The sequence below is a fragment of the Gallus gallus genome, chromosome 2, assembly GCF_016699485.2.
Source record: "Gallus gallus isolate bGalGal1 chromosome 2, bGalGal1.mat.broiler.GRCg7b, whole genome shotgun sequence".
Taxonomy (NCBI): Eukaryota; Metazoa; Chordata; class Aves; order Galliformes; family Phasianidae; genus Gallus; species Gallus gallus.
The window spans coordinates 116,447,392-116,465,030 of NC_052533.1; the positions used below are offsets into that span (position 1 = coordinate 116,447,392).

Below are 17,639 nucleotides of genomic sequence, written 5' to 3' on the forward strand. Positions count from 1 at the left end.
CAAACAGAGAGATGAAATGTGATAAAGTTTGAAAATCAGAAGTTAAGCAACTCAAAAGAAGTTATCCAAACAGGCAAGAATAATCTTATAGCAAAGCAAGGAACAAACTGGAAATAGAAGAAATCTAAATTCACAGGTTTTCACCGCAAGGCAGAAATTAAAAAATTATTGCTTCTGCAGGAAGTCAGGAATGCCTCCCCCAAAACTATGAATGTGCATTTTTAGCTACGACATAAGAAGATGAAAGAAACTGGCATTCAATGCTCTGTTCAAACCCAAGAACAAGAGAAATCATTCTAGATTACCCAGTCAGAAAGCAACAGGTCCTATAAGGCAAAGATGAAGACAAAGCCATCATGGAAGTAAAAATTCTTCTTGTAAAGTCCAAAGGCCAAGAACATCCATAAGGCCAACAGGAGACAAAAAGCAATGTCAATACTAACAGGCAAGAATACACTCTTCTGAAGTTTTTGGAAGTGAATCTGAAGTTCACATTTCAAGACTCCCGTGACAAAGAATGAGCTCTACAAAAACAGTCTACCTTAGGGACACAGCAATCACAATCTTCAGACTCCAATGTATCAAAGAGCTGAAGAAGTACCTTAAAAGCTCCCTTTATAATTTCTTTCAACTTATGATTCTGACAGCACCAAGACAACCAGATATCACACGCAAACTTGATTTGTAGTCCAAGTACCAGACAAGAAACTTTAAACATCTGCCCCTTTTGGCTTAAGGTACAACTTGAGAGCAAGGCACACAGAATCTATGCATGTCTCTGTTAGAAATATCAGATGTGAAATGTGATTTTGTGCGGTATTTATCGATTCCCTCAGCATTTCTGCATTCCAAATTTCCAGTTTCATGGTCAGATTGGATAGACTCACAGTTATATCACTTGAGTTTTCTTTTTTTATGACCAGTACGTAAAAATAACTACACCTACTGAAGTAGACTGGGTGCACTAAAGGGCGTGCTGCCCCAGAGTTCTCAAGTTAACTAAGTCCAAGTCTGCCAAGTACACTTCAGGAGCTGTGAAGCAAGTACTCCAACTATGACTTGAACTACCTGGAACATGTAACAAATTACATGGTAGTAACTCTAAATAGCACTGTCTGACTGAAGAACGGATAGTTACATGTAGTCAAGATTTTGAACTAGAAATGTTTATTCTGTACAGTAAGCAACCGAACTGTGTAAGACACAGAATGCAGATTCGTTGTTGCTGTTGGGTATAAACTCAACTATAGTAACAATTTTTAATTAACCTGTTTATTTCTCAGTTTGATTGCTTATAATTACTCCTACACAATTCATAAGCAGTCTAACACCAGGATTAACCTGAAAGCCTGATTTAGTAACTTCTCAAGACTGAGTAAAAATCTTTAACTCATTCCCAAGTCGAATGATTCCCATTACAAAAGGATACACAAGAAAAACATTAACTGCATATTAAATTGAAAAAATTAACTGGACAAGGCTTCACATTTAATACAATTATGAAAGACAGATAATGGAAAAAATCTTAAATCCAGATTCTTCCAGCTGTAGCAGAGGGCGCACACAATATACCAATTTTAAGAAGTTGTAGCTTTTAAATATTCTTTCATAAAAATATATATATAGGAGAAATCAATCTATTTCCTAACAGAGGCGAAACAAGGCAAAGCGTTTAGAATAAAGGAATGCTTGTCAAAACTTGATCCATTTATCTAACAAATTCCCTCTTTATGGAGCATTAGATGCCTCCCCACCTAAAACAAACAACACATTGTAAGAATCTCCACCATCTAAAATCAGAAAGACAGGTTTTGAAAGAAGGTCCAATGCACAGTAACTGTCCAAGATATGTACACTTTAAAAGCACAGACAGGAGTTAACAGTGCTACTCAAATCAACTCTATGACATACACTTTTCCCTTCTAATTTTCAAGTGCTGAAGCTTCATCTCAGAAAGGTTTCTCTGTTCCTTGTAAGACATTTCTAACCAACAAGCAATAAGACACCGCAACATTTCCAATCAGTTCAGTTTTGTTTTAATGATACGGGGCAATTCTTAGAGCAGACATTGTGTAGCTAACAACTATAAAATAAAAGAAGTTTACTGGCGTGGTCTTAGAATTCCAATTTGATCTGTGAATTTGAATCAAGGTAATTAACTTAAGAGTCAGAGTATCTGAAAATGCGTACTACATTTTTACTTCAATTGCGTAATATATTTGAAGTTCTGAAGAACTAGGAAAAAGTGAAGTTGGAAAACAGCACGTATCACCAAGATTACAAAAACTGGAAAGAAATAATACATTGCATCAGTGATCCTCATTAAGTGAAGTTATTTCATCACAGTAAGTGTTTAAAAAAGTGTCAATGTTATTTAAAAAGTGTTTTGTCCCCCCCACCCCCCAAGTGTTTGTTTGAAGACAGATAAACCTTTTCTCTTAGTCAAAATGGCTTTTAAAAAAAGTTTCACAAAACAATAGCAATAATCAAAAAACATGATTTGTATTTTCTTTAATCCATTACATCTCTAGTGCTGAAGGGCCCATCCATGTAAAAAGCAGATTCTTTGGGGACACTTGTCAATTAACTTAATAAAACCCAGTTTTACGAGGATTTATCCTTCCTGCTACGAGGCGAGTCTGCTCCATTTGAGGTCACTGTCCCATTTATTCCATTTTCTACAAAAAAAAAAAAAAAAAAAATCAAGTAGAATGAGACACTTTATTATTTTACTACATTTTAGTAGGTCCTAAACAATCATTAACTTCTTCTCTGATGCATCTTTTTTGTTAAATCTCATCATTACCATTTATAACTGGAACCATACCATTTATTACCACTTATTCACTGGAACAGGTTGCCCAGAGAGGTTGTGGATGCCCCATCCCTGGAGGCATTCAAGGCCAGGCTGGATGTGGCTTTGGGCAGCCTGGTCTAGTTAGGTTGGTAACCCTGCACATAGCAGGGGGGTTGAAACTAGATGAGCATTGTGGTCCTTTTCAACCCAGGCCATTCCATGATAACACAACAGCATAACAAAGCTTTTACCAACTGCAAAATATAAAGTTTACTAAGACAACTGAAGCACGGTTGCCTGACATGGCCAAATACTGAAATGTGTGTGTTATATATATATATTATAAACTGAAAATCAAGACTAGCTAGATATTCTCTGATAATGAGAAATATTCAACTTGTAGGGAGGACATTCCTGTGAAATTCTGGAGTCAGATGGTATAGGAAATCCTATAGGTTTTAGGATTAATCCTATAGGTTATAGGCTATAGGAAAACCTTGCATAGGTTTTCATTCCTTTTCCTATTTCATTTCATTTTTTAATGCCTAAGAAACTTGCACTCCTTTACTCACCCTTACAAGCTTTTTATACATGTAGAAAAATTAAGGTTAATCAATCATACAGTTAAAAAAATATACAGGTCATTTATTTTCTGAAGAAAATATTTAAATAGATAAGATGGACTGAAGTAAAACATTAGTTAAAATATAAGAAAAGTATAGAAGGAGCTAAAGCATAGGACTAGACACCTAAGAACACAAGGTAAGAACCTGATACCATTAGCAGCTCTCTACCTGTATCCCACTTCTGGGTCTGCTCAAGAGTTTTAATATGAAATGGTCAGCAAGTGGTACCTATGCACAGCAAACATTTGCTCTGAACAATGACCCAATGTCTATGGATCTATCATGCCCTCAAAAGAGGGAAATAGAGGGGATGCTTTCCTTCATAGTGGTATCACATTGCTCTATTTCATGTCACTACAACCCATGGAAGCACAGCTGCTGCCGGACAGTAACCAAATTTACAGAGCAGATCAAAAGAGCAGAAGTGCGTAGTCAGCTCTATTCCTTGCATCTCTGCTCAGCTAACTTGCACTACCATTCTGATTTAAAGCAACTGCTATACCTTCCTGAATAAATAAGAGGTTAAATTCATGTTCTCCATCTCCAGAAGTGTTGCAGATCACCAGAGGGAGTAGCCAATCCACAGAAATAACTGCAGATATTCCATCTCCCCTCCTTTCCTACACCCAAAGCTCCCATGCACGCTAACAAGCAACTGAAGTAAAAAACCAAGAACAAAAAAATGAAACCAATCAACCAAACAGCAACATGCGTGAGAAAGCAACTGGTCACAGGCCCCATTAGTCATACAGGAATAGTCAAAGTCTCTTTATTTGGCTGTAAATGACACCACCATCTCAGGCTTATGTCAGGTGATCTTCAGGTTCCTCTCAAAAAATGAGGTTATTTGTTATAAAGCTTACAAACAGTGAGCTAGATTCAAACCAGCCGAGCTCATATTCTCTTAACAGTTAAGTCAAAGTAAGTAAAAAGAAAGAACACAAATCAGCAAGTGCTTGGGCATCTCATGTACATCATCAATTTTTTTTTTCCACTATTATTGCTTGCTTCTGGCACAGCCTAAAAGAAAGGCATTTTGTGCCCTGGCTCCCCAAATGCAGCCTGCCACACTCACATACAGCTCCCCCCAAAAAATAAACATCAAAGACCTCTGTTTGAAACACAGCTTAATTGCACGTATTAGTTCTCAGAAAAAAAATGCCACATCTTGTGCAAGTGTTCTGAACAAACAATGGTACAGGAATCTTCTGAGCAGAAAAGCCCAAAACACCACCAGTCTTTGGGATCAACCCTTTCTTTAAAATTTCCATTTAAAATAAGCTGCAAAATTCCTCGGTCTTTAAGGCAGCCATAGCTCAATTATTACGTGAATTCAATCACAATTCAAGTTAACCAGAAGTTTACCAAAGTAAATGAATGAAATTTAAGAAAAGTTTTAAAAGTTACTACATTTTAACTCACTGATTAAATAGAAGATATATAAATGAATTTCACAAACAAAACAAAGTAACACATATTAAACATTAAGCTCTGATTCAGCAGGACACCTACATGTTCTATCGATAAAAATGCCACCCCATTTTTTTTTCTAGTATCATGGAATTATAGAATTCTATATGGAATTATAGGTTGGAAGGGACCCCAAGGATCATCAAGTTCCAAAGCCCTGCCACAGGCAGGGCTGCCAATCTCCTTATCTAATACTAGACCAGGCTGCCCAGGGCTCCATCCAATCTGGCCTTGAACACCTCCAAGAAAGCAGCACCCACCACCTCTCTGGACAGACTGTTCCAGCACCTCACCACTCTCTCTGTGAAGAACTTCCCCCTGACATCCAACCTAAATCCTCCCTCCTCCAACCTGAAATCATTTCCCCTTGTCCTGCCATTACCTGCCCTTGTAAAGAGTTGACTCCCCTCCTGTTTGTAGGTTCCCTTTAGGTACTGGAAGGCTGCAATGAGGTCACTCCGCAGCCTTCTCTTCTCCAAGCTAAACAAGCTCAGCTCCCTCAGCCTGTCTTTGTAGAGGAGGTGCTCTGGCCCTCTGATCATCTTTGTGGCCCTCCTCTGGACCCACTCTAACAGCTCCCTGTCCTTCTTGTACTGGGAGTCCTGGACCTGGACCCAGTACTCCAGATGGGGCCTCACAAGGGCGGAGTAGAGAGGGAGATCATCCTCTCATATACACCATCTCACGTAAATTTTAAAAACCTACACCCCACCTCCAAAAAACCCAAATCAAACTTAAAAATAATAAGATAAAATAAAAATCTGGGTCTGAAGTCTGTCAGCTCAAATAAAGAGTATGTACATGTTAGCAATGGGCAACAAAACCAACCAAACTAACAATGTACAAACACCAAACAGTGCTAATAGAGAACAACCAAAATGATGTAACAAACACTCCAATGCATGATTTCAATATGAAAAAAACTTAAAAGTTGAAAATGTACCTCTGACACATCTCAGTTCTCAGTACAACTGTCTTCATGCAGTAAATTCAATGTATTAAAAAAGCAGAAGAGGTTGGCAACGAGCAATTGGTAGCAAAGGATCGTGCGGAAATAAGCTTTTGAGGTGACTGAGCTTCAAATAAGCGCAGGGATTATTCAAGCTAACACTTAACTACATAGAAGCTCAGCTGTACTATAGACTTATTTACGTAAACTGAGTATATAATTTCACTGGAGGAAAAGGCAGACTGTTCATCTTCCATCTTCCCATAAGAAGAGTCTGACACAAACCAGGAGTCATCAATTCATTTCCAAAAACTTTTACATAAGGTTAAAGTAGGTAACAACTGCTTACTATGCCTTAAAAAGAAGCATCGAAATGCTATTTTTAGTAAAGACAGCTCAACGTGAGCTTATTTACTGGGTCTTCACTCAGTGGCACTGAAAAATACGCTTGAAATTCACTGCAAGAAAAAAAAAACTTAAAAGCTATCTTGAGAACATCTAAAAACATCTGCTCCCTTTTTATAACTGAACACCATATAAGCACAACAGATTTTGTGCAAGTAATAAAATTAAACACTATAAAATGCAATGCTGCATTAACTGTAACAGTGATTCCTTCACTCCACCAATTACAAGAGAAAGCCAAGCCCACAACTTATAGATCAAGCTCTTTTTTAATCAATAAAATAAATTCACCAATACTGTTTCTGTAAGTGAACCATCCCATATGAGAGAGAAACACAGAATTTTCTTGAGCAATTTTGTCATAAGAGGTTCTCTATTATCTGAAGTTGCTTTTGAGACATCAAAGTAACAGGAAACTTGAAAATACAAACCTCTTTCTTTTCTGGAGGTCTTTCCTTTAGCTGTGACAAACTTCTTTTTCACCGATTGAGGCTGAGAAGAAGAATGCTCTCTCCACCTCCGAAGTTGGAAATTAATGAATTTCCACATCATAAATGCTTGAGCCAAGCAGATGGAGGCCAGCACGCTGATTCTGAAAAAGAAACAGGTACAGGTTTAGCAGTAAGTTCATCTTGCTGCTCAGAGAAAAAAGGAAAGCAGAACAGCACATCATACAGTCTTTTCGTATATCAGAAATGGCCTTTTTACTTTGGCTCTTCCAGTGCAAGAGAGCTGTTCTTTCTGGACGACACATCCCTTACACTCAAGGTACCCATCACCTGAACACGGGTCTTCCAGCTCTGAATATTTAGACTGTAGGGTACTGCAGACATTGGCTATGCTTTAATAAATTCCTTTTCTGTGTTTAATTCATAAAAAGGCCAAGTGGTTGACTGAACATTCTGCATCAGACAGCAGCAATAGAAGTCATAATAAAGGCAGAGAAAGAGGTGAGAATCTTCAACCAGATTCTCTGGATATGATGTGCTGTCATTGCAATTCTTTATAGCTCAATCTAATAACTCTAAGACGTGAAAGGCATCTCTACAGTTGGATATTTCTTTTCATCTTGTTTTATTTCCCTAACTTGTAATTAGTTATAGATTTCTCTGTGACAGACTGTAAATTCTTCCATTCACTTCAATGTGCTTGACAAGTTTCTTTTCTTTTTTTTTTTTAACCAAAACTATGCCCATTGATCCCATCAGGTGCATAAAAACACTTCACCATTCGGTACTACTAACATTAACACCATGCAGGTTTAACACAGGCTTACAGATCACCCTTAGGAGACGTTCCAAGTTTACCATACCTAACAGCCAGGATATTGAAGTTTCCAGTGCTGAAATTCAGCTGCTGATTTTCTGCTCTTGCCAGACCAAAGCCAAAAGTGAGGACCGAAAGAATCAAGGTGAGAAGCCTTCCCAAAACAAAAAGGACTGCCCACAGTGAAAATCTGCAAAGAGAAAGACCACAAACACTCTATGAATTCTCTGCTCGCAGCACAAACACTAGCAAGGCAAATATTTACTCTTAACTCACCTGAGAATTAAGAACTCAACTCAAATATTTTTCACTTGTCCTAATTTTGTATTTTCAGTTACTACAGATGACAAAAATTAAGAAAAGCCTCACCTAGGATTGCTTAAAACAAAAGTTTGTTCTGAAAATGATTTCCAACTCAACAGAAAGTGCCTGCCGTGACTATCAGAACATGAGTGTGTTAGTAGCTCATTTAGAACTGACTGCATTGGCAGCCCAGGCTTTCGCCTTCTCTACAAGACGTGTACCTGGAACATTTTTTATTTTTATTTTTAATTAAAGTAGTGCAAGATTAAGCTTCATTTTATACGGCTACTAACATCTACTTATAGAGGTGAATAAGTAAAATAAGAATAATAATAAACAAAAATTTTAAAGTTGTTTTTAGTCTGGAGGACAGCAGCCTCTAAGGAAATACAAGACAACCTACCATGTAATCCTGGCTTCTGCTTAGTTAAAACACATGAGGCTTGCAGGACAGAGGTTATGTGAATTTGAAAGATGCTGACTACTTACCCTTTCTGGTATCTTTCATCACTGAAGTAGAAAAGACGAGATATGTGGAAAAGAAATTCAACGAAGTAATGCAATACCAGGAGAACAAGTCCGAGATGGGTCAGACTATTAAGACAAATAGAATACACATTCAAACATTTTGTTACACATTTAGGACAGTGAATGAAGACAGTAAAACTTCAGAAATTACTTACTTCAAAAGATAGGCTCCAGCAATATGGAAGAGATAAAGTCCAATGTAGACAATTTGGCGAAAGATATCCTCCTATTGACAAGAAACAGAATTATACATTACACACAATGCCATAAGATGTTACAATACAGATTGCTTCCTAGTCTTAGAAATTGTTGTTGTCTTCTCAGCTACCCCACGTGGCCTGTTTCGGCACTGAGTTACTCAATCTACATCACTTAATTCCACACCACTTACTGCTTACTTACCAGTAACACACAGCATTTTTGACATACACCTTTGTGAGAAAATGCATTTGAAAATGCTTTTCATAAGGTAAGTTTATTTCTTTGTTAAGACTTATCCGAACTTGTAGCAGTTATTACAATACAAAATTGGTATGAATTATTGTGTCTCTAGATAAACTTCTGTAGTTTGACATGTTTGCTGCCATTCTGATGCTGTCAGATTGTTGCAGAAATAAAAAGTCTATGAACCAAAAAGGAAAAGTTTACAACTGTTGTTATGCATTTTAAAAAATTCAAGATCATTCACCATTTTGGTACACTGCTGGCAGTAAATAGAATAACATTACTAAGCAGCAATACCAGGCTACTAGGTAACACTTCAAGTTTGGTTTTAGTCACATCCATTCAAGCAAATGCTTCACAAAAAGTAGAGAAAGAAACGTGAAAGAGAATACATACAAGTGCCACCTGTGAAAGAAGACTCACTGAAGCATATTATATCTTACTGTGTAATATTATATATTACTGTGTCCAGTTTTGGGCCCCTCACTGTAAGAAAGACATCGAGTCCCTGGAGCGTGTCCAGAGGAGGGCAACAAAGCTGGTGAGGGGTCTGGAGCACAGACCTTATGAAGAGTGGCTGAAGGAGCTGGGGTTGTTCAGTCTAGAGAAGAGGAGGCTCAGGGGAGACATTATTGCTCTCTATAACTACCTGAAGGGAGGTTGTAGTGAGCTGGGGGGCAGCCTCTTCTCTCGTGTGACTAGTGATAGGACTAGAGGGAATGGCTTCAAGCGGCACCAGGGAAGATTCAGGCTGGACGTTAGGAAATACTACTTCTCTGAAAGGATGGTCAGGCACTGGAATGGGCTGCCCAGAGAGGTGGTGGAGTCACCGACCCTGGTGGTGTTCAAAGAGCGTTTGGATGTTGTGTTGAGGGACATGGTTTAGCGGGAACCATTGGTGAAGGGCGAATGGTTGGACTGGGTGATCCTGTGGGTCTTTTGCAACCTTAGTGATTCTATGATTCTATGATCACAGTATGAGTATCCATTCTGAAATGGTGTGTAGAACATATTCATTTGTGCTCAAGAACTCCTACTTTTTTAAAGATTCCCTACGCTTCAGGTAAGGGGCTTTCAGTTTTATTATATGCGTACATAAATTCAACCAATGAAAGAACACAAGAAAATCCCCTAAAAACATAATCTTTCAAGATCTACACTACATCTCCAATACCTTACCTCGAAGCTGACAAAAGCACAAAATGGAATACCTGTTACAACACCTAACTACATAGAGAGAGGGAATATAGTTAAAAACCTACTCTAAGTGATCCCAAAGAAAACAAAAAACAGGTTATGTCAGAGAAAATACGAGTGTACTCACTACAAACACTACTTGGTTCTCCAAGTACTACCAGAACAAGTCTTTTGCACTTTATCTTCAGAACAAAGGTAATATTTAAATAACCTGCGCTGCCTGCTTACATAAACTGTCAGACTTAAGGCCTATTGGAATAACTCAGGTGGAGTTATCCACCACTATACAAAAAGCTGAGTTGAAAGCCCCCACATTTTTCTTTTTTAAATGTCAGAAGTAGAAACAACTGGACCTGAGCAAAAGAAGCCAATTCCTGCATGAGTAGTAAGGCAGCAAAGTCAAGACAGGAGAGGTGAAACTGTGATAAAAGGGGTGTCAACCAGAAAAGTGATAAAATAGAACAGATGTTCTTAAAACTTATCCTAAAAGCTAAAGGCCCAAATGACCAAACAAAATACTGCTATTAAGCATACAGCATTTCTGCCACTTATGGCAGCTTTCTTAGAGTCACATTAAAACAAGCAAAAAACAGAACCAACCAATACTTAGATATTAATTCAAATTCTAGAGATATCACTGCCCGAGTGTGGCAATATTGGAGCATCAGCTGAAATATCTGCAAAACATCACTGCTGATTCTGCACTCAGCATGAAAACAAAGCTGCTCATTACTACTTTCCCAAGCCTGCTCTAGGCCCCGGAACGAAGACCTGTGGTTACCTAACATACATTTCATTTCCTTGAATAAAGCAGAACCCTGACAGCAGAAACTCAGTCTAGTCACAGAGCAACAAGAGAAGAGTTTTTTTAAAAGGAAGCTGTCCATGCAAAATCAGCCTGAGCAAAGAACGTGTAAAGAGACTATTTAAGTTGGTCAAGAAAGGCAAAAACTGTGCTACAAAAATCAACAGTGAACTCAGTGTTAACAGTCAGATTCTGAGAAACACAATGGACAAAACTCTCATGTGGCAAAGATGCCGTTCAAACACTCACTGCAATACTAACTAGAAATTCTGCTGAGGACAGTGGCATTTACAACAAATCCTAAAAGTTAATATTGCTTGGATTTAGCACATTATTCACTGCTTCTATTCAATACCTGTATTGTGATTCCTGAAGCAATTCTGTATTTCAATAACATTATTCAGACAAGCCATTATAGGAAACAAGAAAAGATTCTGAAGCAAAAAAAATCTCCCATTCCTTTGTTCAAAGGAAAACTCAAGTTCTTTTAGCAGACGGGATATGCTAGTAATTTGTATTTACACAACAGATATACAGTGATTTTACTTCAGAAATACAGGGTTTAACTGCACACAAAACATTTGCCTTCTCACATGTACATCAGAGCACCCAAGAATTCCAATAAGGAAAAGCTTAAGTACACAGATAAGGAAGGGGTTGGAAATGTAGGGTAGTGCACTTTCCCAAAGAGATGAATCACTCTACCATTTGAGCTGCTTTGTTTGGCATTCTTTCCATTTACATTTTGAACTTACTTTTTTAGTTTTCTGGAAGTACAATTCTGGGAAAGCATGAAACCAGTATGCCAACTGTAAGATGTAGAAAAACTTCATTTGAAACCTGCACAATACAGCAAGAATTGAAGAGTATTACTTTCTCTTAATAAACTTAAAACATTCCAGAAACTTTCTAGTGAATATATTTAATCACTATCTCTAAACAAAAACAGAGATCCTTGTTGCCAGACAGCTTTGTTCTCAGAAAGATCAAATAATAATATTCACCACAGCTTCATTCTATAAATAAACAGCCTACAGAAAGATTACTGTGTACCACCGACTGACAGAGAATAGAGCCTCTCTGTCAATACAAACAAAAAATAACATCAGTGACAGATTTAATTTCAGCTGAATTATCCTATGCAATTTGTATATGACTTCAAGATGCCAACACCCCTCTCCTCCCCCAGAATGATCCTTTAAGGAAGAGGCCTTACGGAATCAGAGTGTGTGGGTAGTCCCTCCACAGAGAGGTTGGATCTGATATATAGTTCTCCTGGAAAACAAAAGCATAGCTTCTGAAGTCACACACAGTGTTGCTGTTTCCTAGTTAGAAATGACAAATTGACACACACACACACACACACACGTATTTTTATACATCTAATGTGTGCACGTATAAATACACAACCACACACAAGTAAAAGCTGCAGATCGATACGTTTCCATTTACAAAACCAGAACAACAAAACACAATTGTATGAGCCTAAAGGGAAAAAAAAAAGAACACAAACAATTCAAGTGCTCACTGAAGAAAAGATTCCTTCTGAGATGGAGGTTATTTCAATACCAGCTCAGATAGAAGTCTTTCCTTGTAAACTGCTGACAAGCTTTGAGCTTAACTAAGAGAAGGACAGTTTTTTTTTGGAGTCATCGTGCTACAAAAAAAATTATACTCTACCTTTCTTTTGAAAATTTTAAATTTCTATAATCATCATTAGAAAATGAGCCTTCAACTTAAACAACAGGTTACCCCTGAAAGGGAAGAATAATTTAGGAGCTTACACTGAACCAGATACTTCTCCGTAAGCATCTGTGTAAGTGGGAACAAGAGATGGCTTATGCCTTTCTTCTGAAAGCAGAAACTGGGCTGAGCACAAACATAGCCCAGTGCTAGCAAAGGGCATGGCATCTGACAGGGCACGCTCACCTAAGCCTACAGCAACTTGTCCTCTGCCCACTCCTTAGGCTGCCGAAATGCACTGTGTAACTAATATATTAAACATTTATTTTACTATAATGAACGAACACAGAAAAATTACAGAGAATGAAGCATCCTAATAGAGTTTAAAAGTCACATTTTATTTTATTCATTTGACAGCAAACTCAATTTACTCAGACGGAGCAGCAGTAATGCTACCGGACTTCATACTTTGTTTTGATGCAACTCATACAGAATTCTGAAACCTGCCCCTGCTTTAATATTAAAATCAGCTGAAGCCAGAATAAGCTGAAAACTTATTGGTCTTGCTGAGTTGTAGTCTCATAAGAAACACAAGAGGAAGCGTACTTACAGAGACGAGAATACTTGTGCCCCAAACACAGGAGAAAAGATAGAACGCGCTAAGTTGTCCAGACTCATTGAACTTGCTATGCTTTGTTTTGGAAAAGTGCATTTTCCTGTTAATTTTCTGAAATGAAAGTCCACTGTTATTTATACGTTCTTATACTTCACATTATCTGTTATCTGCATTAGAACATCTGAAAGTTCCAGTGAATGTCTTAGCATTTTAAAGGTAAACTTTAGCATTGGAGTTTCAAAGTTAATAAAGTCTAATCTGACAATTGTTTTGATGAAAGGAATTAGTGTTTTGTACTTACATCCAATACATACTCCTGAATAATGGCGTGTATGATTATTGCTACGAGCATATAAAAGAAAATTGTAGCCAAGTCTTTGATGCCATAGTGATAGAGAGAGATTGTTTCTGCAGATTGTTCTTCTGTAAGACAGAAACAGAATTAACTGTTAGGCAATGATACAGTTTTATTGCCAATAAGTTTGTTTCTTAAAGTGAAACCTTTCAGACAAAAGTCATTTGTTGTCAGCTGGACAAATATAAGTCAAATCAAACCACCACCTGAGCTAGGTCACTAGACTCCATTTACAGTAATCTTCTCCATCGCATCAGAAACTCAATTTGATTTTGGAAGGATGTAATATAAAAATGGAAACTTAAGTGCACTTATGAAGCTTAGCCAAATGCACTGAAAAGGAACTATAAAATTATGTTAACCTATCAACCCCTCCCCCCCAACCCCCCACTAAGTAGAACAGATCATCACTTGCATAACCCGAGTAAGAACGTGAACTTATTAACCAGTGAGACTGGGTTTCAGGATTGAGAACAAACCCAGCAGAGCAGAAACATTTTCCCTAATGCAATTCTTTGAAAGTTTTACCAAAACCAATTTATGTGAAGCCCTTAAAAACTCTTTACTGTCTATTCAAACTCAGTAACTTACCCCCAGCCTAGGGCATACAACACATCAGCGATGTCTGAGGGTACCACCCCATGACTAACCAACCAGCTGCAATGCACATACCTGTGGCAGGAATGGTAATGTTATACTGAAGAGTGACAAAAATGACAGCTGCTTTTGCTGTAATCTGCAAAAGAAAAGGCAGAGGTGCTGTAGAATCTCACCGACATAAACTATTTTAAACTGAAAATGTTTCCCCCCAGTTTTAGCACTCTTCCCCAAGCATGTCTGCTCCTCCCAAGAAAACAACCAACTCCCCTCATCATGCCACTTCATCTGACTTTCTGAAGGCAGAAGAGACCACGTGACCTCTTCTGAGCAAAAGACATTTTGCTACCTGAAGACACACATTAGATTATTAGGATTCAAAAGAAATTGGACTTTTTTTTTTTTTCCAATTATTTTAAAATCTTTTTCACTGAAACAAGCACTCCATAAACAAGCACTGGGTTTTCTTGGAACCGTCTCTGTGTAACTTCTGGGAACCCAACTAGTCTGCCAGAATTGGTTCAACTGCCCAGGGCTTGCTATCCGTGGAAGGAGCCTCCAGAGGACTCACACCACCAGCCAGTTCTGACGTGCCATGCCAAGGCTCACTCAGCTAACACTGTTCAGCTGAGCAAGGGCAAGGCAGCATCAATACTGTACCACACCAGCACTGACTGCAGCAGGTGACTTCCAAGACCCATACTAAAGCATTTCAGAGACCCTGGCAACCTGTTCAGCCTCACCATGTGTGTAACAACAGAGGCACACGGTCCTTCTACACGGACCAAGATAGAAAGTAAGTGTCCTGAACCGAAAAGCTGGAGACGAAGACTTTGGCACACCCAACCCACCCAATGCTACCAGCAGTGTGGTAAATAAGCAATAAGCATACACACACGGGAAGGGTTTAGGTCTGTATCTTTAACCTCAGTCCCCACAAAACCACACTGTAAGGTCTGGTGTGATTTCTGGGTGACTTTTGGTAGTGAAACCACACACAGCAGTGTTCTTGGTGTGCCCCATCTTTTCTTTTCAGATGCTGGGAGTTCTTCAAACCCCAACGTGCCCCTACACCTGGGCAGCACAAAGGCCAGGTAAAACTCTGCCCAAAGCCATCTGCGTGGGTAAAATACCCACCCGCCCGGGGCTCTGAAAAGCCAGGCAGCCCAAGCGGACGTGTCCTTCTGCGATAGGGCACGCTGGGAACACCTCGGAAATCCCTCACGGCGGCTCTCAGAAGGGAACCCAGCACGGCACAGCTCAGCTCAGCAGCCAGGCTGGGGCGGGTTTCTGGGGAACTCGGAGCTCCGCACGCCGCAGGCCGTGTGGGCCGGGCTGGCCCCAGCCAAGCGGCGGCCGCCGGGGGATGCGCGCCCCTCGACCCGCGCGGCGGCCGTAGGTACACGTCACCGCTGGCCGCCCTTCCCCCTGCGGGCTGCGCGGCGCCGCGCGGCCTCACGGGAGTCGTAGTGCCGGCGGGGCCGCCCGGGCAGCGCACACAAAGAGCGCGGTAAGGCAGGGCAGGGCCGGGCCGCGCCTCCCCGCCGCCCCCCTCCGCCTCCCCGGGTCCGAGCGCGGCCGCACGCCGCGCACCCCTCCCCCGGCCGAGTGCCACGTAACCCCGCCGCGGCGGAGGGAAGCGCGCCTCGGCCCCTCGCGGCGGCGGGGCACGGTCTCGCTCGCGGAGACGGCTGCGGCGGGCAGCGCGTCTCCGCGCCGAGGCGGCGAAGAGGGCGTTCCCGGAGGGGCCGGGCCCCGGGGAGCGGGGACGCGGCGCCCGCCCGGGCTCCTCCGCACGGCCGCGATCGCGGCACCGCGCTGCCGCCCGCCCCCGGGCCGCCCGGGCTCCCGGCGGAGGGGAGGAGGGAGCGGGAGCCTCACCTCGAACATGAGCCCCAGCAGGAAGATCATGGCCATGCAGGAGACGATGTCGGCGTGGTTCTGCACGATGAACTCGTGGCTCAGCACCGGCGGGTTCTTGTTGCTCTTCTTGCGGATCGCCATGGCGGGCCGGGAGCTCGGCGCCGCCGCCTCCCCGCTGCCAGCACAGCTCTCGCCGCGGCCAGGAAGAGGCGGGTGGGAGGAGGCGGCCGCGCAGCAGAGGAATGGCAGCAGCCGCCGCTTCACCCCGCCCCGCCCGCCGCGGCCCCGCGCGGCCCTTCCTCCGCTGCCCGGCCGCTGGGAGCAGCCCCCGCCGCCGCCCGCCAGCGCCCCTGCCGGCCGGAGGGGTCTTCGGCCCGCCCGCCCGCGGGCGGGGAGGCGGCGGCCCGGCGCCTCGCAGCCCCCGACGGCTGCCTGAGGGGCGGCCGCGACTCCTCGGACGGCTCTACGTGGCTGCGGCTGCCCGGCGGCCCGCGCTGGGCCCGGCTCCTGCGTTGCCCAAAGCCGCCGTCGGATTCCTTCTCCTCCCTTTCTCTGGCGAAGTTTAGTCTCCATTAGGCCGTTACTAGCTGGACGTCGGGTGAACGAAGGATGCCGTTAGGAAACGGCACTCGCTGGGTTTGTTATGGTTTCTGCTATTGCACGGCCTGACGGTATGAATTAACAGCAGGCTCCTGCCAGCCCATAGCCTGGAACAACACGCATCCAAACAACCTGGAATCCCAGGACAAGAAAAGTTATCCCATTAGAGAGGAAAAAAAAAAAAAAGCAAGGAAGAAAAACAACAACAAAAAAACCCTAAATCAAAAATATGGAATGGGGAAAAGGCATCAAAACAACAGACATCAGACATCAACAAACAGTACCAAAAAACCCAAATTGCCCCCGAACAAAAGCCTATTCTTGACTTAAAACAGGTATATGTGAGAAAGATCAGCATAGATGTAGGGAGAAAAATGAAGGCAAAGGTGTCCTCAAACCTCTCCTTCCTCCAAATATTTAGTCAAACTTATTTTATTTATCAAATCTTCCACCTGACAGATGCTCCCACTGGAGAAGAACAGTCTCCAGAGTAACTGATGGCTGAAGCTGAGCGTTGTCAGGGTGGGTTCTGAATTCAGGATGGGAGATAGACACAACTCTTTAGTGTGGCTCAGGCTTGCCAGAGCAGAATGCACACCACATCCAGGCCATGACCAGCTTTCTCTGCAGACTGGTGCCTTGGAGGGTGGAGTGGTTAGTGTGAGACACCAGGTGATCGACCATTTTTAACGTGCCTAAATGAATTCATGAATAAAAGCTGACGGCACAAAGCAGAGAACACCCCTAATGATGAATTTTAGGATTATTGGAAATCATCAGACATTAGGAAGAACTTATTCATGAAGAGAGTGAGTGGTGAGACACAGCCATGGGCTGGACTGCTCAGGGAAGCAGTGGAGTTCCCATCCCTGGAAGTATACGAGAGACATGCAGATGCTGCTCTTAGGGATGTGCGTTAGTGGTGGGACTGGTGGTGTGAGGTGGATGATTGGATTTCATGACTTTAAGGGTCATTTCCAACCTAAATGATTCTTTTTCGTGGTTCTATTTCATGATTCTATTTCATTTGAAAGTCTGTCAGCAACTTTACTAAAAGATGCCCATGGAAACAATTTAAGATATGCATACAGACCATAGTTAGAAAGTCATTAAGCATAGTTAAAATAAGGTAAGG

General features: G+C 41.6%; 1 protein-coding gene across 1 annotated transcript; it reads right to left on the bottom strand.

The window, feature by feature from the left end:
• Positions 1-2,020: 2,020 nt before the first annotated feature.
• On the bottom strand, positions 2,021-16,101 carry TRAM1L1 (translocation associated membrane protein 1-like 1). The gene is made up of 11 exons (NM_204400.3): positions 15,923-16,101; positions 14,117-14,180; positions 13,391-13,512; positions 13,084-13,200; positions 12,007-12,065; positions 11,546-11,630; positions 8,500-8,570; positions 8,306-8,410; positions 7,560-7,703; positions 6,679-6,839; positions 2,021-2,678 (listed from the first exon to the last, which is right to left on the bottom strand). The coding sequence occupies exons 1-11, from the start codon at positions 16,043-16,045 to the stop codon at positions 2,605-2,607; spliced, it is 1,125 nt and encodes a 374-aa protein (NP_989731.1). The 5' UTR covers positions 16,046-16,101; the 3' UTR covers positions 2,021-2,604.
• Positions 16,102-17,639: the final 1,538 nt, after the last annotated feature.